At 33.1% G+C, this 26,525-nt stretch overlaps 1 protein-coding gene across 1 annotated transcript; it reads left to right on the plus strand.

Moving 5' to 3' along the window:
* The first annotated feature begins 19,730 nt into the window (after nucleotides 1-19,730).
* Nucleotides 19,731-24,791, plus strand: LOC145159847 (phytyl ester synthase 1, chloroplastic-like). Its single transcript, XM_079078892.1, has 13 exons — nucleotides 19,731-20,721; nucleotides 20,841-20,892; nucleotides 20,974-21,029; nucleotides 21,113-21,271; nucleotides 21,348-21,452; nucleotides 21,613-21,713; nucleotides 21,798-21,919; nucleotides 22,016-22,124; nucleotides 22,213-22,343; nucleotides 22,414-22,783; nucleotides 23,867-23,980; nucleotides 24,087-24,172; nucleotides 24,278-24,791. The coding sequence occupies exons 1-13, from the start codon at nucleotides 20,286-20,288 to the stop codon at nucleotides 24,576-24,578; spliced, it is 2,142 nt and encodes a 713-aa protein (XP_078935018.1). The 5' UTR covers nucleotides 19,731-20,285; the 3' UTR covers nucleotides 24,579-24,791.
* Nucleotides 24,792-26,525: the final 1,734 nt, after the last annotated feature.

A 26,525-nucleotide genomic window follows, 5' to 3' on the forward strand; every position in this document is an offset into this window, starting at 1 on the left:
TTACTTTAGGAAAATGTGAATTTAATGCTAATCCATGAAATTGCACTTTGCACCATGCCAAGTCGTTAGTGGAGCGTGTGTGGTTAACTGACACACTAACTTGGACTAGTAAGGGTGGCAAAGGGTAGCTCGATGTTTATCATAGATCAATGGAGCCTGTGTGGTTAACCGACACATTGATTAGGTGATATATGACTTCGAGAGTACCAAGCTAATTTGCATGGTTATTCACACCTTGTTCGTGATCCTCGGTATCCCAGTCACAAACTTGAATGGCATAATCGAGATTAAACATGCCATTGAAAAGTTCAATGAATCTCAAAAGAATCTAGAAATTTCAATTCATTTAAAACCTAATATTCATTTTCGTTTTTCATGGTGGAAATTGGTAAATCGTCATTTACCTACCTTCAAATATTTTGCAATTGGATTACGGCATCCCTCTTCCGAATTGTAGAATATTGTGTTGGGTCCTAGCGTTAATATTTCATTTGGGTGTTATATTAAGGACTTAAATCAATTAACTTGAATTTTTCCCTTGTAGATGTCTAGTTCTTACAACTATGGTCTACCTTATCCTTTTGGAAAAGGCTTTCCTTATAAAGATGATATTCCACAAGACGATCGAGGTGAAAGATTAATCCCTTCTTCGTGTTGTAGTGGAACTTCTCTTCCTCCATCTCCTCCAATAATTCTCCCTGACCCACATGTTCGTCGATTTGAAAAGTTCAAAATCACTCAAACCCTATTGACAAGCAAACACAAAGATGGAAAGTTTATGTGTGCACACGTCTTGGAGATGAAGTGTGACAACCGTCAAAATTCGAGTTGGTTCTATATTTGACTAAACTTAGTTGCACATATAGGCACGAAACATACTAGACTTAGTAACTAGAAGCTAAGTTATAACCTACTAGAAACTTGGAAACAAGTAGGATCGAAGGATAGTGTACTTAGATTTCACATTGGTATGTGAATTCTACAACTACTTAACTGTAGAGACTATCCACATTCGGGTCATTCATTGGCTTGAACACCTTTTCATGAATCATATACACACATCATGCACTTGACTTAAAAGTAGAAATTAGGTCAAAGTCTCATAGAAACTTAAGTCAAAGTTGAAGACTAGGACTAGTATACTCGATTCCTCAATTTCGCTTGAATCTTGAAACCACTACATAAAATGCCAATAAATCGATAAAAATAAATTACAAATATTATTTCTAACTTGAATAAGAGTTATGAAACTCTAAAATAGTTTGAAGTCTCAAAATTTAATTAATTTTGATATCCAAAGACTTACAAACTCCTCAAAACCCTAAAAAGCCCTAAAAACACATATTTATAAACTTTAACCTTAAAAATTCTATAAAAATAATTATGAAACTTATAATATTATCTTATAATAATTAAAATTATGAAAATGAATTCAAGGAAAATAAAATTTAAAGTATCAACATTTATTCCTAATTATCAAATTAAATCAATAATTTTATAAAACAAATCATGGCTTAATGCATTATTTATATAAAAAAAAATGGGAAAATTTATAAAAATTGAGGGAAACTTATATAAAATAAATGGAAGAGATGGGGAGTCTCTATCCTCATTGAAAATTCGGATCTCTCTCCCCATATCTCTCCTCTTCCCAACACAAGATCATTTTTCTTCTCTCTCACACTCCATCTTCCCTCATTCTCTCTCATTTCTCTCTCACACTCTCACACACATTTTTTTCTCTTCCTCCCTCTATGAACCACGAAATTTTACAGCAAACATGTCCAAGAACACTCAAGATACTCAAAATCTTCATCATCTAGTGGTGTTCATTAAGGTAGAACACGATTTCCTTTCATTTTCCTTCAAGTTTTCATGGATTTTCGTGCATTTCCTTGTTCTTCTACACCTTTCTCATAGAAAATTTATGTGCATGTTCATTCACTTCAGTTTTGATGATGATGGTGGTAGATTTTCACCAAAACCATATTGCATGTTACAAAATGGTGAAGATCCATGACCTAAACATAAGTCAAAACCATGAAAATGCACTTTTCTACACGTTTTGGTGGAAAATCACCACATGCACCCTAAATTTTCTTTCAAAAACGATTTTTGACCATTTCAAACTCATGAATGGGTTTCAAACCAACATGCATGTGAAGATCTTCAAGCTTAGATGCTAGATGATCAAAGTTTGTTGTTAAAAGCTTTCAAATATGTTCATAAATGATTTATTCTCAAATAAATACCTAAAACTCTTTTCTGATCAAATCCGATTTTTGCAAGAATCCCACTAATAAAATAAGATGATCTGTAAATTTTCATAAAATATATCATTTTTCTCGAATTATTATAATTATTGCAATAAAATAGGGCAATAAATCATATAAAATAATTTCTGAGGTCTATAAATCCTAGATAAATTCGTGGATGACCCATATGGTAAATAATGACCTCTCATTAAGTTTCATCGATTTTTGTTACTGTTTATTGTGGTTTTGAATTTTCTTTTTGTTTAGCCCCAATAAATCATGAAACCACTTTAGAGAATGTTAAAAGGGTATCTAATAACTTTCGCAGCTCCTACCCTATGTGTAAGACTCATAAAAATATTTTAAGAATTTTTCATAATGCATTCCTATTTTTCCCCGATTTTTGTATTTATAATGGACTAAAAACAGGAAAAAATAGTTCTACTAATCAAAAATTCATGAAAATTTACCAGAAGACATTATAATATATTAGAACTCTAAATAAAAATTTGGATGATTTTTCTATTCAGTATGCTATTTTTCTTCTACTTTCTAAGATTAAATACACTTAAATCCACAAAATCGGATCCAGTAGATAAAAACCACCTTTGGTATTTTTCCCAGATTATTTACACTGTAAATGAAGTTAATTTTTTTTTTGGTAATTTACTTTAACTATTTAATAATTATTCTCCAATTAATGATTATTTAAGAGGATAAAACAAAGAAAAATAGCAAAATTAACTGAAAAATATCTTTTATATTTTTCACAACTTCTATATGTATAATAACAGTGTTACAAAAAGTTTGGGCGATGTTGGAAACTGTTTTCTATTTATTTCAATTTTTATTAGAATAAATGCACAAAAATCATAAAATTGGGTTAAACAGTTTAGAAATCCATGTTTATATTTTTCCCAGCTTAAGTATGTCTAATGACAGTATTATAAAAAGTTTGGGAAATTGTATCATTTGGATTCTAATTTTCACGAATTTATATTGTTATGAAGGCATAAAAATTTGGAAAAATAGTCACATAAAAAATTCCAGGGAATAATTCTGGAAGACCTCTACTGTGTTTAGAATGAAAAAGCAAAGTTTGAGAATTTTTGGAAACTGGTTGATACTATTTTGGATTTTTAAGAGCTTAAAACACCTTTAAATGTATTGAAATACCCTCAATTAATATTAGAAAAATCTGGAAAATAATATCCAAAATTATCTTAATCACACGAGTTATAAAATTTCACCATTTCAGAAAATGTTTGTAACTTATCAATATTAAATTTTGACACAATATTGGCATAATTCTATTGTAGTGGCAAGTATACTAGTATTATCTTTCTATTAGAGACTCATTAGTGTGTAACATCGTGTAAGAATCGATAGTGGTACAAGTGGAATGTAGTTCAAGACACAATTTGCATCATCTCAATGTATTGTGAGTATTCACGCATTCCCCTATTTTCGGTTTTTATGTTTTGGAGTGGAAAAGCACATCCGAAAAACTATTTATTGTTCGTTGTATTTAAATTAATTTGTATAAAACTTGATTGCTATATTTTGCTATATTTCTCTATGTATGTCTATGCAACACGAAACATGAGGCCTTATCGTCTTAAGTCCATTCTCTTACACTTTAATCCAACCATTAACTCTTTGAGCCAATGGTCATTATGGATAGCGCTATTAGGAATTGACAACTCCTCACTCGCCTGATTGTTGGAGTGCATGATACCATATAATCTATGAAACGATAAGCATAGATCTTGATAGGGCATTAGTCATAGGCTTGGTTGGGAACTCATTGTTTGCTCATACACATACAAACTCGTTACTTATTATAGCAATAAACTTTGTATCTCATTATAACAACGAACTTTTGTTACTAAATACTTATTTACTTGTTTTAGCAACGAACTTGGTTGCTCCTTATAGTAAAAAATTTGTTTGCTCCTTGTAGCAACGAACTTGATTGCTCATTATAGCAATGAAACTTGTTTACTCATTTTAGTAACAAACTTTATTTCCCATGAGAATATGAACGTTGCATCTCATTTGGGCAACATACTTTATCTCTCATGATGACAAAGAACTTTGTTTATGAAAACTTATTACTCATTTTTGCAATATATTTCTATTTATGGAAACTTTATTACTCGCTTTAGCAACGAACTTCTATTCATAAAAACTTATTTACTTATTTTAGCAAGTAACATTTGTTTATGGAAATTGTTATCAATATTTAGATTATCATGAATTTCAAATTATATTATGTTATAAACTTGTGAGTACTCACCAACTATTTTTATAGTTGACGCTCGTTTTACATGCTTTTTCAGGAATCATTGAGTAAGTGGCACTTAGGGACACTTCACTTTTAGGAGCATTCGCATGTGTTGTATTTCAGTTACATTGTAATTTCATTTAAAAATTTGTTCAAACTCATTGTAAATTTGTAATAATTTTAATACTATGGTTGGTGTTGTCTTTTAACTTTTGCTATGAAACCCTTTGTACTGCCACGCCCCGTATTTCCGCTTTAGCGGGGTGTGACATGAAGTCACACATTGACAAGCTAGGAATGTTAGGTGTCGTTGCCTCGAGGAAGCTGGCTGTTGACTCGGTTCTTCAATCACTTCCTAAGTTATATAGTGAGTTCATTAGAGATTACTATATGACAGACCGCGACGTGACCCTTATTGATCTTACCTATTTGCTAATTGCTGCTGAATCATAAATGATTTGGCGCACTGGTAATGCAAATTTGATTGGAAGATCTACTTCCCAAACTTCCATGGAGATTGACAATGGAAACATTGGAAGTCCAGAAAAGCTTTCTTTTCCTAATGGAAAGGGATCGGCCATGGTCAAACCATTTGACCAAATGGTAAAGAGAAAGGCTAAGTCTGAGATTGTCCTATGCGCCATTCTGAAAGAGTCTGTTTGCTTCTATTTCCAAAAGAAGGGGCATTGGTTGCGAAGCTGCCTTATCTACCTGAAGGATCATAAGGATGGTAAAGTCAGAGTGTATAACTATGCTTCAGGTAAATCCACTATCTAACTCTATTAAGTTCCTATTTGAAGATTCTTAATACATGATGTGATGAGATCACATTTTGATGTTTTGTAGGATCGAAGAAGAGAAATGAAGCTTAAAGGAAGAGTAAGTTGAGTCTGATCGCGAAGAGATGGATTTCAATCGCATGGTTCGATGATCGGATTTTAGAGCTGCTACTTAAGAGTTATGGTAGATTGCTTAGAAATATGTAGTAACATAGTTTTCATTTGTAATTGCATTGTAAGGACAAGTTTTTCTGCAATTTTATAAATAAAGAAAATTTTGATTTTATCTTATTTTATATTTCCTTACAATGACATTTGTGAAAATTGATGTTTGTATGTATCTATTTTTAGCAATATGGATTTGATTCTTTCGTTTGTGGTAGTGTCTAAATTTACCAAATAAGGAAAGATTCTCATCACCAAGTTTCAATTAGACAGAAACTTGGAATCATGCAACTTGTATTGTGTGATAAATGAGGACCTTCGTCTTTGGGAAATTAAGACTAATTCCTTGTTCACATGTATATGTGAGTCAAGTGAAGGACTAGGGGATCGGGTACACTTGGTTGTGCACTGGTCAGGTCCACCACAAAGAACGATAAGACTATTCGTCATGATTTAGGAAAAGTTTAGTAAATATGGTTATGCTTACAAGATTAAGTGTCATTCTGAATCATTGAAAAAGTTTCAATGTATGGCAGAACGAATAAGAAGAATCAAATTAGACAGAAAGATAAAAGTTTCTCCAGTCTGAAAGGAAATGAGAGTACTTTAGTATCGTGTTTTATGATCATCTTAATGATTATGAAAAACAATATCACAATTGATCCTCTAAGGACACCTTAGTGCACTTGTATGGCTAAGAAGAGGAATCGAGAATTGTTGAAATGGTTAAATCAATTAAGGTGAGTCATACTTCGTTCCAAAATCAAGTCTTAAAGTCATACTCCAAGTTTGTTTCTTGAGTGACATATCTTAAGAAGGTTTATAACGCATTTAGAATTGGTAGTTGTGATGTCTTTAAGACAAAGACCAATTGTATGAAGTGTTTTTCCTTGATAAGAATCCGCACTAACTCTTGAATATTTGTTTGTCAAGGAGTGTTTCTTGACAAGAGAATCTTATATGTCAAGAAGTCAGTGGGAGTCTTAAAGATCTTGAAAAGTTTCAGGAACTAATCAAGAATAAACCTATTGTGTATCACTAGCTCACGACTTGAGGTTTGTAACCTATCGTGTTGACATATTCTTGTTTCTGTGCCCATTCCGGTTAAAGTTGACTATGCATGTGAGTTCTATGAGTTCTCAGTTGTTTGGATAAAGCAATGCACCTTGATCAGTGAAAGTTCATTGATCAGTAAGGGTGAGCTGCTAAGCAACTTGGAAAACATGGTAGGCCCTTGTGTTGCCAAGTGGCAAGAAATTAAGATTGAACAAGTTCAGTCTATATGAGTTTGAATTTGTCATAGACCTTGTCTTATGATAATGGTTGGAAATGACAGATTCACATGGATAGGAACACACACACCATTAAATCTAAGTGGTAACGTTTCTCTCCAATTCATGAAAATGATTGTGAGGAAACACTTTCACTAAGTAGATTTTAAGGAGATAGCAATTGTGTTAATTGCGTTCTCAAATTCAATTACTATTACAACATCCCTCTTCATAGTTCGAATTGTGAGAAATGACAAATAGTTTGAACATTCGGAACTTATTGCTGTAAGTTTTGAAATAGTTTAGACATGCATATGTGCTTTCTAATAAAAGGTGTATGAGCTTAGATAAAGGCTTATCGAAGCATCTCGTATCAGAAATCTGAACTTTGATAAGAAAGTCAATAAATTATTGATTTCTAGAAGTCCAGCTGATTTTGGATACATGTCAAAGCTAGTGGGAGCATAAATGTTATGCTAGTAACAAAATAATTATTATGCTAGAGGGAGCATAATTATTGTGGTAAGTGTTGCGAGTTAGCAATACTATTTATAGGAAACAAAGTTCTAATTTGCAAAGTTGCAAAGGTTGAAAAGTTGTTTCGTTATGGTAAGGGAGGGGATACTTATACTTTATTTCGAATCTAAAAGTTTAGATTGAAGTATTAATCAAACTTAGTCATGTATATATATGAATACCATGTTGAAATATTTCAACATTGGAAATTCTATATATGAAAATATTATAGCAAAAAGACTGGTCAAGTATCATGCCTTTATGTAAGACATTATGAATCGAATCTCATATGCTACGAGTATAAGATCGATTACATATGCTATAATATTCATGTGTTCTGATTTTCCAAATGCCTAGGGCATTAAGAGGGAAAAGGACTAGAACCAGATATGACTAAAGTGGTTACACAACTGTCAAGGACAATCTAAGGTTTGCTAAGGATTGGTCGCTTAAGGACAGCTGGAAGTATAGTAATAGATGGACCATATTGACATTATTATGAATAGACAGAATTCTATTAATAATGCATTGTCATATGGCAAACATGGAAATGTTTTCATAATGGGAGTTGAATATTGAGAATCTATGTGTAGGTTAGAAACTGTAATGCAAGAAGGATGTTCAAAGGAATGTACTTTGAATGTGAGATTTCAATTCCGGGGAATTGTTTTGTAACAATCTCCAATGGAATAATTTGTAATATCATTGGCAAAGTCTCTGTGACTTTGGTACCAAGACATTACAAAATGAATCATTTCATGATAGTTTAGAATCTTACACTTATGATAAAGATTTGGAATTGTGAAATGAGTTTGTGTTTATTTCACAAAGAAAGGACCATAGGCAAACATAGTGTGCATGCTTGGAGCATGGGATAACTATTGTTTAATTAAAGTATTAAGTTGATTAATCGAAACATTATACGATGAATAATGTGTAATCAATATGGTGATTAAATAAAAGGTGTTTTATTTGTATTCAAAAGTTTTGAGACCATATTGAATTCGATTATTCTTGTGTATCAATTTGCATGTTTTGACTTCCCGAATAATAAGATTATTAAAACTATCCACAGTCGATCATACTTTGGAAGTAGGTATTGAGGTAAGACTGTCATGAATCCGTCTATAGATTGTCTAGAGTGTTTAGACATAGCACAAGTTTGCTACAGTATTCATGAATACTCATGTAATAAGATTTGAGTAGTGGATTAAACGCACACTCATCTGAATCACTTCATGGATTTTATAACGAGTGATTGTGAGACGATAATATCTTATATTCTTGAACGGAGACATATAGTTGCAGTTTACAAGTCGGTTGCACATTGATTATATGAAAACACACCAGTAACTTGGTGTTATAAAACATATTGTTGTGTGTAATTTGATGAGTAAATAGAGCAAGCAGATGAGTCGAAGTTTATCCGTTCCTTTTACCCTAAGAAGGATAAAAGCGATATATGTGGGCCCCTCGATGATTTAGTGATGACACCCTAAGCGCTTGGCCAAGCCTGGACTGATTTGATTTGTTCAATTAGTCGGTCGTCGTAAATCGAAAATCGGGAAACAACACATGGACAGAGAGAATGATTATAATTCATGTCTCATGTCCATACAATATCTAGAATGGAGGAATATATGATCCCGTATCTAATGGACGCGTCGGAGTTCGACATCAACTTTTAAAAGCTACGATTGCTAGTCGGGTTTTGGAGTCGTACTTGCAGTTATAGATATTAGACTTATCCAAGTGGGAGACTGTTGGATTAGGTGTCTAAGCCCATAACTATAATTGGTATGCACTTGACCCGAGAGTAGCATGGTCCATTTTGGGTTGCATTCAACAAAGCAATTTGATAGGATGGATATTTGAGAAAGAGGTTATTTGTGATTTAATATATTAGTTGAGAAATCATATTATTTAATTAGTATTGATCAAGAATTAATTTGGAATTAATTTACTGATCAAAAGAGACTAATTAAATAAACGGGGACTGATTAAGTAAATCAGTGATACTTATAGTTTGGGCTAATGATCCATGTTGATTATGTGGAATAAATCTTTGTGGAGTCCATGAAGATTTAGTCCAAAGGGCTTATCATATGGATTATTGGATTAAAGGCCCAAAGAAGTGGATTAGGGTTTACAAGTTGAAACTCTTGGAATTCTACACTATAAGTGTAACCCCTAAAACCCTAAAATGGGCACATGTGCATTCTAAGAAGATGCTAGCCGTTTTCGGTGGTTAATAGCCTCTCTCTCATTTGTCCTCCTCTTGCTCTTGGTGTTTTGTGAACCATTTGAGGCATCACACTTGAGGTGCTAAGCTCTTGAAAGGCCAAATTCTACATGCTACAACTAAGAGGTATTATTCTAACTAGTTTTTTATGTTTCAAGTATCAAGTTGTATGCTAGTTATAGGTTTCATGCTTTGGATATTTTTTTTGTTGCTTGTATAACTAGAGAAAACTTAGATCCAAAGCCTTAGGGTTGTATGTGCACCATAGGAATGTTAGAGTACATGAAACCCAACAATAAGTAACGTTCTTTGCCAATGATAAACTCACCACACCAAGTGCCTGCCGATCTAACTACTCCCAATCCTCATGCTTCATAAGGAATGACTTATCTTCCAACAAAGGTTCATGTAAATTATTTTGGTAGAGGTAGTCTTTCAATTTGCATCTTCCAGAAAACGAAATATTTTCCATTGAACTTGTCGATCTTAACTCTCCCGTCTTTAGCCATAACTTTGATACCAGTTTGTTGGGATACAACAAAACAAGTTAAGCACTTCAGAAAAATATCAAAAGAAACTTCGGTGAACTCACAAAACTTCTGAAAAACGTAAATCAAAAGAACACGATATTTAATGTGGTTCGGTCAAGGTGACCTACATCTATGGGAAAACGAGAGAGAGATGACTTTATTATCTTTCTGGAACTATTACAAGCACTCAAAATTGTATCTCACTTTGAGCTCTCACACAAATCCAGCAATTTACAATGATGGGGTGTGAGCCTATTTATACTTGAGGGATCAGACCTAAAACCCTAATGGGCCAAGCCCATTGGCCCATAGGGTCATGAAAGGTGACAACCAATCATATTCCTCCATGCAACATCTTCTGGAACATTCTTCCATGTCATACAACCCATGAGCATCAGCATCACACATGATGGAGCACTTTCTGTCATAGTGGAGCATCATGATGTACAAGTGGGGCATCATGAACACTAATGGACCAAACATCCATCATTATGGCACAACATGGTGTAATCCTTGAGCAATACCAACTTCCGAGCATCTTTAAACGATCTTGAGCATCATAAAGGTCTTCATAGCATACTTGGCTCATCAAGGACCAAGATGGTCCATCTTGCACCATCATGGCGCAACATGAATATGGATGGCGTAAGTGGCTTCAAGTGTGGCAGAAGAACATCAAGATTGGAGCAACACCACCACCATAGCGCAACAGGAATATGCATGACGCAACAAGGCCATGCATGGCACAAGAGCAAACGTCATGGTGCAAGAGGAGTACCATATGACGCAAGAGGGAGCATTATGGCACAAGAAGGAATGCCATGGCGCAAGAACATCCTTTTTGGCCCATCCATTTAACATATGGCGCAACAAGATCTCCTTGTTGCTCCATATTACTCCCAAGCGCTTCGAACCTCTTCCAGGTGCTCAAAACCCCCTTCTGCATGATCTGTTCCTTTGACACTTGATCCGTTCCTTTGTCATAAGATCCATTCCTTTCTCATATGATCCGCTCCTTTGTCAGATGCTTCATGAACCCCAAGTGTTCCATTCTGATCTAAGTGCTCCATGTTGGACAAGACTTCATACCCAACAAAAAAAAACTAGAAATGTCGTTATTTAGATATAAGGATCTACACGATGTTTTATATATGATGGGGTTTCTTCTTATTTGTGTTTTTCTTCAGGAAAAAATGACACACACAATTAAATATATGTGATTTCTTATTTTGCTCAAGGTTTTTGTATTTTGGGAAGGTGAAGATGTAGTTATTCTTGTGATGGGCATGTGATGGGGGATATGAAATCAATTGTAGGAATATTGTTCTTTTGTTTGATTGAGAATGTGAACATATAGTTAGTTTTTTGTTTGATTGTAATGGAAGTTTATTTAGACATGTAAACTTGTTAATTATAGTATTTATCATTTCAGGCTTGTATAAAACAAATCAAATTTGTTGCTTTATTTGGTAGAAGTTCAAAAATCATCAAATGACCAAATTAAAAGACAATCAAGAGACCAACCAAAATGTCGTTCTAAAAAAAGAGACGAACCAAAACGTGTGTTCTAAGGCCGGAGGGAGTGGTGTCAAGTTTGCCACGGTCCACGTAGGTGCCACACACTCTCTAATTTTTACCATTTACATGGCATGGGTTGCCACACTTGCCATGCCATTTTAAAAAAAATATTTAATATAAAAAATAAACATTTCAAACATACTATTTTTTAGAAACTAAAATTTCATTTAACTAGAATAATAATTATGATTTATTTGTCAAGGATTGATTTTGTAATTTCAGAAACTATTTATGTAGACAGAATTTAGGACGGGGGTACCCTTTGTTAGTAGACCAAACCCTAAGGACCTTTTATGTCAAATCTGGAAAAACTTGTTGTCTTTCTCCCTCATTTGAATGTATAGACGAGAAGTGTTTATTCCATTTTTGTTGACATGCAGCTTAAAAAAGAAATACTAATCCCATATTTCTCTCTATTTTCCCCAAACCGTACACTCTCTCTCATCGGCACAATTCTACCGAGTTGCCGAGCCGAGCTTGGCATGCCAAGGGCTCGGCCCAGTGTTCGTCGAGCTAGGCGAGGTGCTTGCCGAAGCCACTCTGAGTGGCCTACTTTCAATTGCTAAAGACCAACAAATGACCAAACTAAGTATAAGTTCTAATCTAAATTTCCAAAAGTATAACATAAAAATTAAGTTTTTACAAAAACCACCAATCGACCAAATTAAAACCATTACATAACTTTCAACAACCATATAACACAAATTAAAACCATTACATAACTTTCAACAACCATATAACACAAAGGACAATAACATGACTATTATTTAAGCAAAAACTAAAAGCAAATTACCATTTAAACCATTACAAAAATCAAGTCAAACATACATATTGTTTCATATACCATTGTTTATCAATAAGATTAAACATAAACCACGATTCAAATTATAGCATCATGACAAGCATAAATAGAGTCAAATTATAACACCCCTCCCTTTACAACTTAAGGGATTATGAAACTAGTTATAACACTTGTGTTACATTTCACTAAGATTTATTTTCTTAGGAGTTTACTTCCTTTACTCAAATATTGGCTCTCTTAACTAACAACTTCATATAATTATTTTCTTCTTAAGACTTCCTACCTACAATACCATATAGTTAGTTGTACTTACAAACAAAATGTAACAATGATATAATATGTATGTGTCCTAACATGTTATGATGTTTTGGTGGTGTGGATTTGACCCCCCCCCCACACACACACATATATATATATATATATATATATATATATATATATATATATATATATATATATATATATGTATATATATGCCAGTGACGGGATCAACTTTCAGCTTATACATATCCCTTCAAGTACATAATCAATAACATAGATGTACTTAATACTCCACTTTTTGAACTTGTTACCCATGCTTAATCAAGTCCCAAGTCATTTTGCAGCTATATGAGCATGAACATCTACTTTAGAATTTGAATAGTCCTCTTAGCCGGTCGATTAACTTGAAATTTTTTTTTGAATCGTAACCTACTATTAGTATATGCCTAAAACTGAACTAATTAATTACTTTTCTCTAACCAACTTATGACCAAACAAAAAATGACTTAACTAATGGCCATATTTCCCTCTCCTCATTAAAAACTACTTCTATCTAGCTCCTCTCTTCACCATCTTTTGGTCAAAAAGAGTAAGAGTATTAAATCCCAAAAGTCCTAGGAGTTAAGCATGTTGGTGATGAACTAGTTCTCGTTCACCCCGGGTGGAATGAGTCAAGCTAGTTCCGAAACAAAATAGCATGTTTGCATGACATACACGTGACTTCCCATTTACTACCAGTTCAATAGTTTTCCTTAATATTGACAACAAACATGTCATTCCATAGCCTAAGGAATTGATATTTATCATTTCCATTGAAGATACACCTTAATTGTTCACTTTTTACCTATTCAAGCAACTTTGCGACATGGTGTAAGGAGACCACCATATTTGTTAATTACATCATGAACATTACACATCCTTCTAATAAGGTATTTTGTTATGTACTCTAAAGCATGTATTATGGGCATTTTTCTATTGTCTATAAATTTTGCATTAAATATCTCACACGTGCATGGTATTAAGAAAAATATTACATTAGGCCCGACCTATTTTACACATGCACATAGTCGTAATTTTGAATATTATGTAACACAAATGATTAATATAGTTGAAGGCGTTACCTATGTAATGACTCGATTAAAACAGTTGAAGGCGTTACCTATAAAATGACTCCTTGTTTATGGTGGTGATATTTTATTAAGACATTTATATGCAGATTTGTTGAAGGCATATAAATCCTCTATTGTCTTCTCAAAGTGGATGACGGTTGTTGCAAGAAGTAATGTGGGTTTATAATTCTCGTTGCAATTGGTATAAACATGGAGATCGTAATACCCGATATTTCCACTCTTTAGCTAGTGCAAGACGGAAGAGAAATAGGATTGAAGCTATAAAGCTTGATAATGGGGAATGGTCATATGATGCCAAGGAAATCATGGAGATGGGTACAAAGTGATTCGAGACTCTTTACACGGATGAAAGCGATCGGGATGTGAACTTCTCTTTTGGATGCACCTATCCCTCTATTGATCAACACTTGTTAGTTGGCGTTGGGAGGGGAAATCAAGCAAGCTCTTTTCTCAAAGCCCCGATTGAATCCTTTTTTTCAAAGCCAGTGGAACCATGATGAAATCCGTCTTTCTTGATCTTTCCACATAAACTCTTTTAATTGGTAGATTAGTTAGACTTTTAGTATAATCATTATTTACAAGTAAAAGTAGTTAAGTTGTTGCATTCGGTCTATATTTAATGAAAGTATAATTTGAGCTTGTGGTGAGGTCAAAGTCATATCCCAAACACCCTAAGAACCATGTCCAAGAGATTATAGTTTACTCTTCCATAATGGTATATGCAATATGGTACATCCTATTGTTTGAATAAACACCTATTGCAGTCAAAATCTAGCCATGAAATGGTCATTTCATAAATAACCCATCTAGCTCAACATCTCTTTTTTACTTAGTTTGAAACCCTTCTATAAAGAAAATCTGCAAAAAAATAATCATATTTTGGCTCTATTGATATAAAGGTCATCATTGATTTTTTTTTTCGAAATTTAACCACTGAAACCGGGAAAAAATTGCAAAAGAACCCTTGTAACTAGTTATTGCCGGTTTTAAGGGTTAAATTGAGAACAAAAAATCAATGATGTCTTTTTCGTTAATAAGATTAAAGTTTAAGAATTTTTCCGAAGATTTTTTATATATACTAAATTTATTTGAAAAAAACTTATATTTATTTATTAAAAAACTCAAAATAAAGATACCGTTTAAATCCCATTTACTAAAAAAAACTCATATTTTTTTTATTAAAATGCACAATAATGATAATTTATATATCATTTTTGATTTTTTTTATTATCTTGAATAAATATCATTAGTATAATCATAAATATATCATCTAAATACACTTCTTAAATAGAGCTCCATTATATTTTTTATGATCTTCTTTATATATGTGGCCTAAATAATGCTCCATTTTTTGTAATTGTCTTTAATAAATATCATTACTACAATCATAAAGATACAATCTATATCTTATATAACTTAAGAAATTTTTTTCTAGGTAAAATGCTACTTCATTGTTGAATTTTTAGGTCTTGGGTGTAAAAAATTTATTATAAAACTACAACCTACCGAAGTTCATTTCACAATCGAACATCACCTCAGAAAATAAAAATAAAAATTTGTTGATTTGTTGTAGGTAGTGTGTTGCTAAGCCACATAGCGTGTACAATGAAACTCTATTTAAGAATAATAACCTAGGATAAGCCTTTATTTTATGAGGTGACGTTCGATTGTGAAATGATCTTCGGTAGGTTGTAGTTTTATGATAAATTTTTTACACTCGAGACCTAAAAATTCAACAATGAAGCAACATTTGAACTAAAAATATGTTTATTACAGCAAATTAACAAAATCCTCTTAAGCTATATAAGATGTAAACGATATCTTTATGATTGTAGTAATGATATTTATTAAAGATAATCATAAAAAATGGAACTCTATTTAGGATACATATATACTGAAACTCACAGAAATTAAGAAGTGTATTTAGATGATATTTTTATTACTATAGTAATGATATTTGTTCATTAAAAAAATTCAAAATTCAAAAATGATATATAAATTATCATTATTGTGTTTTTGATAAAAAAATATGAGTTTCTTTTTTTTTTTTTATATTTATTTAAGTAAAAGAAATTTAGATGGTATATTTATTTTGAGTTTTTAAATAAAAATATAAGTTTTCTTCAAATAAATTTAGTAAATATAAAAAAAATCTCCGAAAAATCCTTAAACTTTAACATTATTAACGAAAAAGTTATCTTTGATTTTTGTTTGCAATTTAACCCTAAAAACCGTCAATAACCGATTACAAGAGTTCTTTTGCAAGTTTTTACCGGTATCAGTAGTTAAAGTGCGAAAAAAAATCAAGGGTGACTTTTTTATTAATAGAGCCAAAATATAAAGTTTATTTATTTATTTATTTATTATTATTATTATTATTATTATTATTTTTTAGATTCCCCCTTCTATAATGCACTAAGAAAAGCTATTACATCTTATTTAATTAATGACTTAGTGATTTACACAACTTAATGCATTAAAAACATTATAAAATTTGATGGAAGTCATTAACACTTCATCCTGATATAAAAGTTTCATTTGACTTAATATGTTTATCTGGATTGATTCTGCTTGTATTAATAGTTACCAGTAACATGTTAAACATAATTTAAACATTAATCTATCTCTGATTTTAACATTCAATTCATGAGTCCCAAGTTCAACAATGGAATTGTGAGTCTACATATGTCATTATGTTTCAAATGGGCCAATAACTCTTTTAAAACGTCCACACACATATGTCATTATGTTTCAAATGGGCCAATAACACACATTATGTTTCAAGTTCAACAACGGATTTGCAAACATTGCTTTCATTTGTATAGTTCACAATGATTGTCTATATAACTTGATTTTGAAGTTATGTCATTCCATTCTAAAGGAGAATTGCTTTTGGAATCAATAATTGAACTCACAAACTCTATGTAAACATTAAAATCGTACCAAAATCCACCATAAATGGTGGAATCAATAGTTCAAGGGGTGGAATGATGTTTCTTTGATGATATAATGCATGTTTTGTTAGAAAAACGGGATAATAATAGCCTTGGAAATTCTGAGAATTGTGATTTCACTATCAAATCAAAGTATTGGGTGGTACTCCCTAATCTTTGATAGTTTAAGACTCAGAAGAGAAAAGAACAGAGAATGAGATATATGAATTTCGTTAGTACCAGAAAAACTGACCAAAATTGGTTAAATACCTCCTTTGTCTGAAAATTGACCCCGCCAGGGGCTGCCGCCCCTTGGACCCCGCTCCCAGGGACGCTGCCCCGGGACCCCCGTTCGTTCAGGGGCTTCGCACCTAAATGACAGTCTACTTTTAATCTTGAATAAACTTAAACAAGTATGCACTCCACACCTTCCTTACTTGTTTAATATTTATCAAGATCATTTTTGGTCAACAAAGTAATCCCATTACACTTAAATCACATTAGTGAAACAAATCACCAACATGTTTCTAGTCCCAAATATTATACAAATCTTCAAATAGTATGAGAAATTTGGAATTGATCGGAAACCCACACCCTTGGGCGAATTTATGAAAGAAACATATAAGATATGTACAATCCCAAACTCTATTGTGGAATTCATAACTTCATATCTCAATTTTACGTTTCTACAATCTTCAAAATTATCATTGAAGTATCGCTCTCTTCTTATTCTCCGAGTCATTTTTCTCTTAAATGGGGAGAAAAAAGTTGGATTATTACCCTACCCTCCCATCCCTATTGTGGGAAGTATAACAAATTTTGTTGTGGAATTCATTGCTTCATAACAAATTCGACTTGTGTCTCCTATTCTGGGAAGTATAACAAACTCTATTGTGGAAGTATAACAAACTCTTTATTTTCTATTTAAGGTCCAAATTAATTTCGTATTCATAAATATTATAATAATAGCTTTATTTATTATTGACAAAACTTCAAAAATGGTCCCTGTGGTTTTCGAAAATATCAAGTTTAATCCCTAAGTTCAAAAAACCTCACAGATGGTCCATGTGGTTTCAAAACTTTTAACATTTGGTCCTTCCGGCTCACTCCGTTACCATTTAGCCGTTAAGTAAGGGGTATTTTTGTCATTTCACTACCCAGGGACCATTTATGAGGTTTTGTATTACTTTTTTTAAAATAAATAAATAAATAAATAAAATTTAATATGCAAGGGGTCCCACCTCTCTCTCTCTCTCTCTCTCAAAAGAACCCATCTTAAACTGGATCTTCACTTCATCGATGAACTCATCTTCCGCCATATCAAACGAAGAAGACTTATCCCCTTTCATCATCAAAACCTTCGCCTCGGGTAACCCCGAAACCCGACTCCACCACCTCCGTCATTTCTGTAGATCCAAAGAGGTTGAGATCGAAGAAGTCTGCAAGGTTCATTATCAGGACTTCATAATGGCTTTCGATGACTTGCATTCTCTTCTTTCAGGCGTCGAATCGCTTAAACCATCCATCTCCAATTCAAACTACAAGTTACAGTCTGTTGTCGGCCCTCTCTTAACATCTCTCGATTCTTTCATAGAAGCAAGAGGGTTTCCACTTCCGCTTGGAATTCGCGATCGACTTGACCAGTGTCGCCGGACAACCATTTAATGGGGACTTTCCGACCGTCTGCGAGGGTGGCTTTGAAGACGAGACCAAATCCTCCACACCTGGTTATGTTTTCTTGATCGAAACTGTTGGTTGATTTCAAAAGATCTTTGTTGTTTCCGTTCGATTTCTAGAAAAAAACGACTAGTCTCGATTCGTGTTCTTCTTTGTTGCTATCAGTTTCATCTTCTTTTTCTTGATCGACTTCTTGTCTGGTTGTTGCACGAAAAATGATCAAGAACATGAGTAGAAGAATGAATAATGATCCATTCCGATTCCGATTTCTATACCTGTAATTGCACCTTTGCTTTACCTGGATTTCCTATTTTGGGATTGTGGAAAGAGTTCGTTTGATTTCTAGCAAGTGTAATCGCATAACTTGTTTCCTTCAAAGATTGAATTTGTAAACATTGTGAACTGACCTCCCTTTGAATTGCAACTGTTTGTTATATGTTTCTTGTATTGATTTGGGGGGTGGCTGTATGCGATTCAATTAGAGGGATAAAAGGGGGATACATGCTTTAATTTCTTCTTCTGTTATGTATTTTCTTGATGTAATTAAGATGTCGATACTTTTCTTTCATATAAATGGGAGCTGGGTATTTCTTTCACAGAACAGGGTCTTAATGGAAGGCCAAATCTGGTTGTGATAGTGACGACTTTAAAGGTGGAGCTAGATCCTAATCCATCGATTGAATTAGATAGAATGAATCATTAATGTGTGTATGTGAAAGGGAGGGAGAGTGAATCATTAATGTATGTGTATGTCTATGTTGGTCCGATTGAGGTTTCAGAAGAGAGTGATATATGTTCTTGAGTTTGATGTGTGTGAGAGAGAGAGAGAGAGTGTGTGTGTGGGACCCTTTATTATATATTTATATTTTTTAAATAACAAAAAACTTCATAAATGGTCCCTCTTTTGTGAAAGACGGAATTGCCCTTCACTTAACGGCCAAAAGCTAACGGAGTTAGCGAAAATGACCATTTGTTAAAAGTTTTGAAACCACAGTGACCATCTGTGAGGTTTTTTGAACTTAGGGATTAAACTTGATATTTTCGAAAACCACATGGACCATTTTTGAAGTTTTGTCTTTATTATTTATAAATCTTTAAATTATTTACTTAATTAATATTTATTAAGTTTTTTAGTTTACCCTGTTACCGCTCCTCGTTGTTGGCGGCGGAGCAAGGTTGTCCTCCACCTTGTTGGTGGCGGGGTGGGGTTGCGATACTCCCAACCGTCCATTGTGTTCTTCGAGGTTGCGATTAGATCATGATTTTGTTACTGTAACCTTCTCATATGCATGCGTTTATGCGTATCGTTTCGTGGCGCATGGACAACAATCAAATCTCAGAGGTGGTTAATCGTTTTCGTGGTCGGATAACCCGAATTTTTTATTCTGCTGAAGCAATGGTCAGAAATCACCCACATCATTTCACTCATCTGTCCAAATCAATCAATCATTCACTTAGGTACGCCAGTTTTAACTGCATTAGAACACTGTTAATGAACGAAAACACCATTCCTCCGCTCACTTGCGCATCATCCCCTTTCTAAGATTCTATCTCTACCCATTTATGTGAAAGCTTTCTGTTTGGTACTCGTAGACCCACTCACCTTCTATTTTCTATTTTAGTTAAAAAAACCTCACGTTTCTTTTCGTTGTCCTGGTATGGGGTTTCCACCATTCACATGATACAAACTTCAAATTGTTGTACTGTGATACAAGACAAACTCAAAACTGGAAACTGATTTCGACTTTCGAACCATTCTTGTTGAAGCTACAACCCTCAATCTTTAATGCAAACTGCAAGTGGTTATACTTCTAGCTAATTCCGATACACGAAACCGAATTTGAATCTGGTTCGGAGCCATGTTTGTAGAAGCGACACCTTCAATTGTGAATTTGTCACCATGTTTTGCTTTGAAATCTGGTTATAAGAATCAATTCTCTCGAGTTTCAGTTAAGTGCACACAAACAGCAGCAGATTCATCTCTTGTGGAGTCTGCAGATTCAGTTAAAGTAAATGGAGTTTCTTTAAATCAGAGAGTTGTGTCTCTGAATGATGTTGAAAGGAGGGAGTTTATTGGTTCAAATGTTATCATAGATGACAAGAGTAGATGGAAAGAAGAAAAGCTTGAACCTTTGTGGGATGATGGATATGGAACTCAGAGTGTGAAAGATTACCTTGATTTAGCCAAAGACATCATTAAACCCGATGGTGGACCTCCCAGATGGTTTTGCCCTGTTGTTGCAGATGGGAATGAAACTCCTTTACCCAATTCACCTGTTCTTCTCTTTTTGCCAGGTAATTAAACATTACTTTCAAGAAAAATGATTACTAAATAGCAAAATGAGTATCTAATTTGGTTGTTTTTCTTAAAAGTGGTTTTTGATTAATCTGTTTGAACTTGTTGATTTATGTAGGGATGGATGGGCTTGGTTTAGGTCTCATTTTGCACCACAAATCTCTTAAAAAGTGAGTGAAATCTTTTGCTAATTATCATTCAAGACATATTTCACCTTATTATAAAGATCTATTCTTATAATATTATTACAGGGTGTTTGAAGTTCGATGCTTACACATCCCAGTTGAAGATCGAACACCATTTGAAGGTCTTATGTTAATCAAATAACTTATTCACCTCCCTACATTTAAATGCTTCATAAATTATATCATTTTTACTTTGTATATGAAGATTTGGTGACATTTGTGGAGGAAACCTTGAAGTTTGAGCATGCTTTATTTCCAAATAGGCCAATATATCTTGTTGGAGATTCTTTTGGAGGCTGTTTAGCTCTTGCAGTTGCTGCACGTAATCCAGCTATAGATCTTGTAGTTATACTCTCAAATCCAGGTCAGTTTTTCTAAAAAAAATTAACTATCATCCATAATTTTTTTTAATAACAACTTATTTAAATTATCTATTTCAGCAACTTCATTTGACAGGTCACAACTGCAGCCTTTGTTTCCTGCTTTAGAGGTCATGCCTGATACACTTCATGTCACAATCCCTTATCTTCTTAGCTTTGTTATGGGTATGTACATCATACATCATACATCATACATCATACATCATACATCATCTGTTTCTTTTAGATGCTATGGTTAATAATACTTATACTTAATACTTAATATACTTCTAACTATGGTTAATTAATAGATATATAACATTGTTAAATCTTGTTATCCTATCAGGTGATCCTTTAAAGATGGCAATGGTGACTGCTGAAACCTCACTTACTCCAAATGTTGGGAAAGTAGCTGACAATCTTACTGCTTTGCTTCCTCGCCTTTCGGTAGGGATTATTTAAATGACCATTTTACCCTTACAATCACCAAACAGTTTTTGTAATGTTGATCCGTTTTATATTTGATTCCAGGGGTTGTCTGATATTATTCCAAGATCAACACTTTTATGGAAGTTGAAATTACTTAAATCTGCTGCTGCATACACTAATTCTCGCCTACATGCTGTTAAAGCTGAAGTTCTTGTGCTTGCAAGGTTAGTTTCCTTTTTTTCTTATTTTTTAAAAAAAATACAAACTTATACATCCAAATTTGTATTATGAAAAGCATAAATTATGTATTTGTGTTTTAGTGGCAAAGATAACATGCTTCCAAGTAGCAATGAAGCTCAAAGGCTTTCAAAAACGTTGCAAAACTGCAAAATATGTTACTTTAAGGACAACGGACACACTCTTTTACTGGTATTTTATAATTTTCTTTTATCCTTTAAGCTTTTTTTTTTATTTTCTTTTATATAACTAATCAAATCCAATTTTCTTGTTCTTTCAGGAAGATGGGATTAATTTGTTAACAATAATCAAAGGAAGATTAAAATACCGAAAAACATGGAAACATGACTTTGTAAAAGACTTCATACCCCCTAGCATGTCAGAGTACAAAAGTGCCCTTTCAGGAAACGGGTAATATTTCTTTTTATTATTTATACACGTATGACAAAGTTTTTAATTGCATGATAATATAAAAAATCAGGTGGTTTCAAATTGCTACAAGTCCAGTGATGTTTTCAACTTTAGAAGATGGAAGAATAGTGAGAGGACTAAGTGGGATTCCAGATGAAGGTCCTGTTTTGTTAGTTGGTTATCATATGCTGATGGGATTAGAACTTGCTCCAATTATTTTAGAGTTTTTAAGGGAAAAAAAAGTTATGGTTCGTGGTGTGGCCCACCCTGAGCTTTTTAAAATGAATTCTACAAATGAGCTTCCGGAATTTTCTTATGTTGATTTGATGAAAGTATTTGGTGCTTTACCTGTTACACCAACCAATCTCTTCAAATTGTTTTCCTCAAAATCTTTTGCATTGCTCTACCCTGGTGGTGCACGTGAGGCTCTTCATCGTAAGGTTAGTTGACTTTTTGTTGACCTTTTAATGGTTAAGCACTTAATCTGGATAGTTAGTTATACATGGTTGTTTCTTTTTTACTTCATCCAGACAGAATGGCCTTTACTTGTTTGTCCTTTTTTCCTTATGAATCCTCTCAATTGATGAATATTGTGAAAATTGTTTGTTGGAATGTAAGGGTAAAATGGTCATTTGGTAGAGTTACAATGGTTTATTTGGTCTAGAAAAGAAACACATATTATGTATACAACACTTTATCCAGACAAACATCATTACCGGTTCAGTTGCTTTACCTATGAAAGGGTAAGATGGTAATTTCATCTCATTCAGATGGTTTATTCTATTCAGTCTAGAAATTTGTTTTTTTGGGGTGTAAGGGTGAAATGGTCATTTAGTCTCCTTTAGATGGTTTATTTAGTGATTTCAGCCTAGAAAAGAAACAAATGTTTATACAACACTTTATCCAGACAAACATCATTACCGGTTCGGCCGCTTTATGCATGAAAGGGTAAAATGGTCATTTCGTCTCGTTCAAATGGTTTATTCGGTCTAGAAAATTGTTTTTTGGGATGTAAGGGTAAAATGGTCATTTAGTCTCTTTATTCGGTGATTTCAGTCTATAAAAGAAACAAACATTATGTACAAAACTCTTTATTACCCGTTCATCTACTTTACCCATCCCAGGGTAAAATGGTCATTTGGTCTCATTCAGATGGTTTATTTCATCTAGAAATTCTTTTTGTTCGAATGTTAGGGTAAAATGGTCATTTGGTCTCATTAAGATGGTTTATTCGGTCTAGATAAGATACAAATATTATGTATACAACACTTTATCCAGACAAACACCATTACTTATTCAGCCGCTTTACCCATGAAAGGGTAAAATGGTCATTTAGTCTTCATTCAGATGGTTTATTCAGTCTAGAAAAGAAACAAATATTATGTATACAAAGACATCATTTACCGATTCAGCTGCTTTACCCATGCAAGGGTAAATCATTCAGATGGTTTAGGTCTATAAATATGTTTGTTGGAATGTAAGGGGTAAAATAGTCATTTATGATGTTTAATGACTTGTGGCAGGGTGAGGAATACAAATTGTTTTGGCCTGATGAACCAGAATTTGTAAGAATGGCAGCAAAGTTCGGGGCTACCATCATACCATTTGGAAGTGTTGGAGAAGATGACATCACTGAGGTAACCTATAAATATACATATCTTCCTTTTTCACTTAATGCATAAAGAACTTAATAGAGAAAGTCAGATAAACGAACACTAATACTTTGACTTTTTTTTTTTTTAGTTGGTTCTTGACTATGATGACATGATGAAAATCCCTATCCTAAACAATTACATAAAAAAATCAAATGAAGAGGCTATCAATGTTAGGTAAAATTCACTTCTCCTTTGATCCTCTCTACAATTCTTTCAAATAGAAAATCCTAAAACCCTTTTGATATCTAAAGTCAAATGTACAATTTTTTGGTCAACTAGGGCTGAAATGGATGGAGAAGTTGGTAATCAGGACTTATTCCTTCCAGGCCTTGTGCCAAAGGTACCTGGTCGATTCTACTATTTATTTGGGAAGCCTATAACAACAAAGGGAAAAGAAAAGATGTTGAAAGATAGAGAAAATGCAAAAGAGTTGTATATGGAGATAAAGTCTGAAGTGGAAAAGAGTATGACTTATTTGATTAAAAAGAGAGAGGAGGATCCTTATCGTGGGGTTGTTAATAGACTTGTAAATCAACCGCTTTTAACCCCTGTGCATCAAGTTCCCACATTTGAGCCTTGAAAATATATATATATATATATATATATATATATATATATATATATATATATATATTAATTAATTATTAAGTTAATGATATACCATCTTCCATATACATGAGTTATGTGTACATATTGGCATGATTTATAGTATTTTGTAATCTTGTATACAAGTATGTGTTATTCTTTTCCTTGTTTATTTGTTATATATAAAAGAAATTGATTTTTTTAATAATGTATTGGTAAGTGTTCTTAATGGCGGGATTCAAAGCAATAGAATATGGAGGGTCTAGGATGGAATAACATATAAACCACAGGGGTGTTTTGGTAATTCAAGCTAGAAAGGTACTAGATCGAGGAAGATATTTTGAAGAATTATGGCTTTGGATCATTAGATGGTTGTACCATTTCAATTCTGTTTTTGCTTTAAAAGGGGTTATTTTTTAGGAAAAGCCAAAAGAGAAACAAAAGATAGAAGGCTAAATTTCATTTGATGGGGTTATCTTTTTAACATGTGCAAAACCTCTATTATTACATAATATAGGAGAAAAAGACAAATAAGTCTACTTTTATTCATTGTTTTTCAAGATTTAATAAAAAATTAGGCATTATACCAAAATAGCTATATTTTTTTTTGCAGATAAGGCATGCAAAAAAAATATTATTTTTTGCTACAAAACATGTCATAATATATTATAGCCTCATGTGCGAAAATGGATATATGGGCTGCGGAAAAGTCTTAATGGACTTCAAAAATCATACAATGAGACGAGATTACGGGTCTATTATGGACCCTTTATATAAGGTTAAAAAAAAATATTTTCACATTTTTTACTTTCGATTTTCGCAAACCATAAATAATTCTCCCTCAAAAACTCATATAGGCTACACAAATGTTTGCAAAGAAAATGACACAAAACGACGTCGTTCTACCTGAAACAGTACGTGTTAACGTTTTTCTACCTGAAAATCTGATTTTTTTTCCATATCTATCCGGAAAAAACACATATAATCTAATATTTTCTTAGAAAAAGGTAAGATTTCGCAGCTAGGATCTGCAAGAAACTCAAATCTGTTTTAGAAAATGATTAATAACTTATTTTTTATTTGTTTTTAACATTTTATTTGTTATCTTTAATGTAGCATGTGCACACATTTAGCGGTCAGATGAATGCAAATGTCAATACGTGTAATGTTAGACAGACTATAAACTGTTTAACAATAGGAAGATAACTCGAGTTATTTGTGTCCACTGCGTTTGGATGTTGGGTAGACGTACCTAAGGCGAAGGAGACCCACTCACTGTTTACGGGGTAATGTGAATGTTAAATTTTTTGCTTACTAACCAGATTCAAATTTGGCAGATCCAAAAATAAGGAAATGACCAATGTTGAATCAATGTTCGTGCGATGATGCTTCCCAGAGCAAACATATAACTCTCTGACAGTTGGTGATTTGAATTGAATTGTTTTAACGAGATTTTTCAGTGGTCGAGAATTTAATTCTTTGTATAACAGATATGCATGGGGGATTTTTTTTTCCTTGTGGCCAAACACTTCTGTTGAGATGCACAAATATTTTTAAAAAATACATAAGCATGCAAATCGTCATCAGAATAACGAATCCACCCAACCATTTAAGTACATGTCTCTCGTTTTCTTTTTCCATTCAAGGTATGATTTAAATAATATAAACAAAGTTTTAGTTTTTTATTTGAAAGTAATTTACTTATAAATTTTGTTAGATATGGATTCGAGAGATGTTCCATGGGTGTCATCAAGTATTTACTACCCGTCTGCAAGGTATATTGATATTGCCTATGCGCGGTTGGAAGGCGATTAAGAAGATGAGTGGATAAAAGTATGTGATTTACTGTATACGATTTGCATTAGATGACCACTATATGCATAAATAAATTATCATGACCATTGAGATTAATTACCAAATTAAGTCCTACATGAGAAAATAA

Source organism: Lactuca virosa, chromosome 2 (genome assembly GCF_052849685.1).
Source record: "Lactuca virosa cultivar CGN04683 chromosome 2, Lactuca_virosa_CGN04683_v6, whole genome shotgun sequence".
NCBI classification, from domain to species: domain Eukaryota; kingdom Viridiplantae; phylum Streptophyta; class Magnoliopsida; order Asterales; family Asteraceae; genus Lactuca; species Lactuca virosa.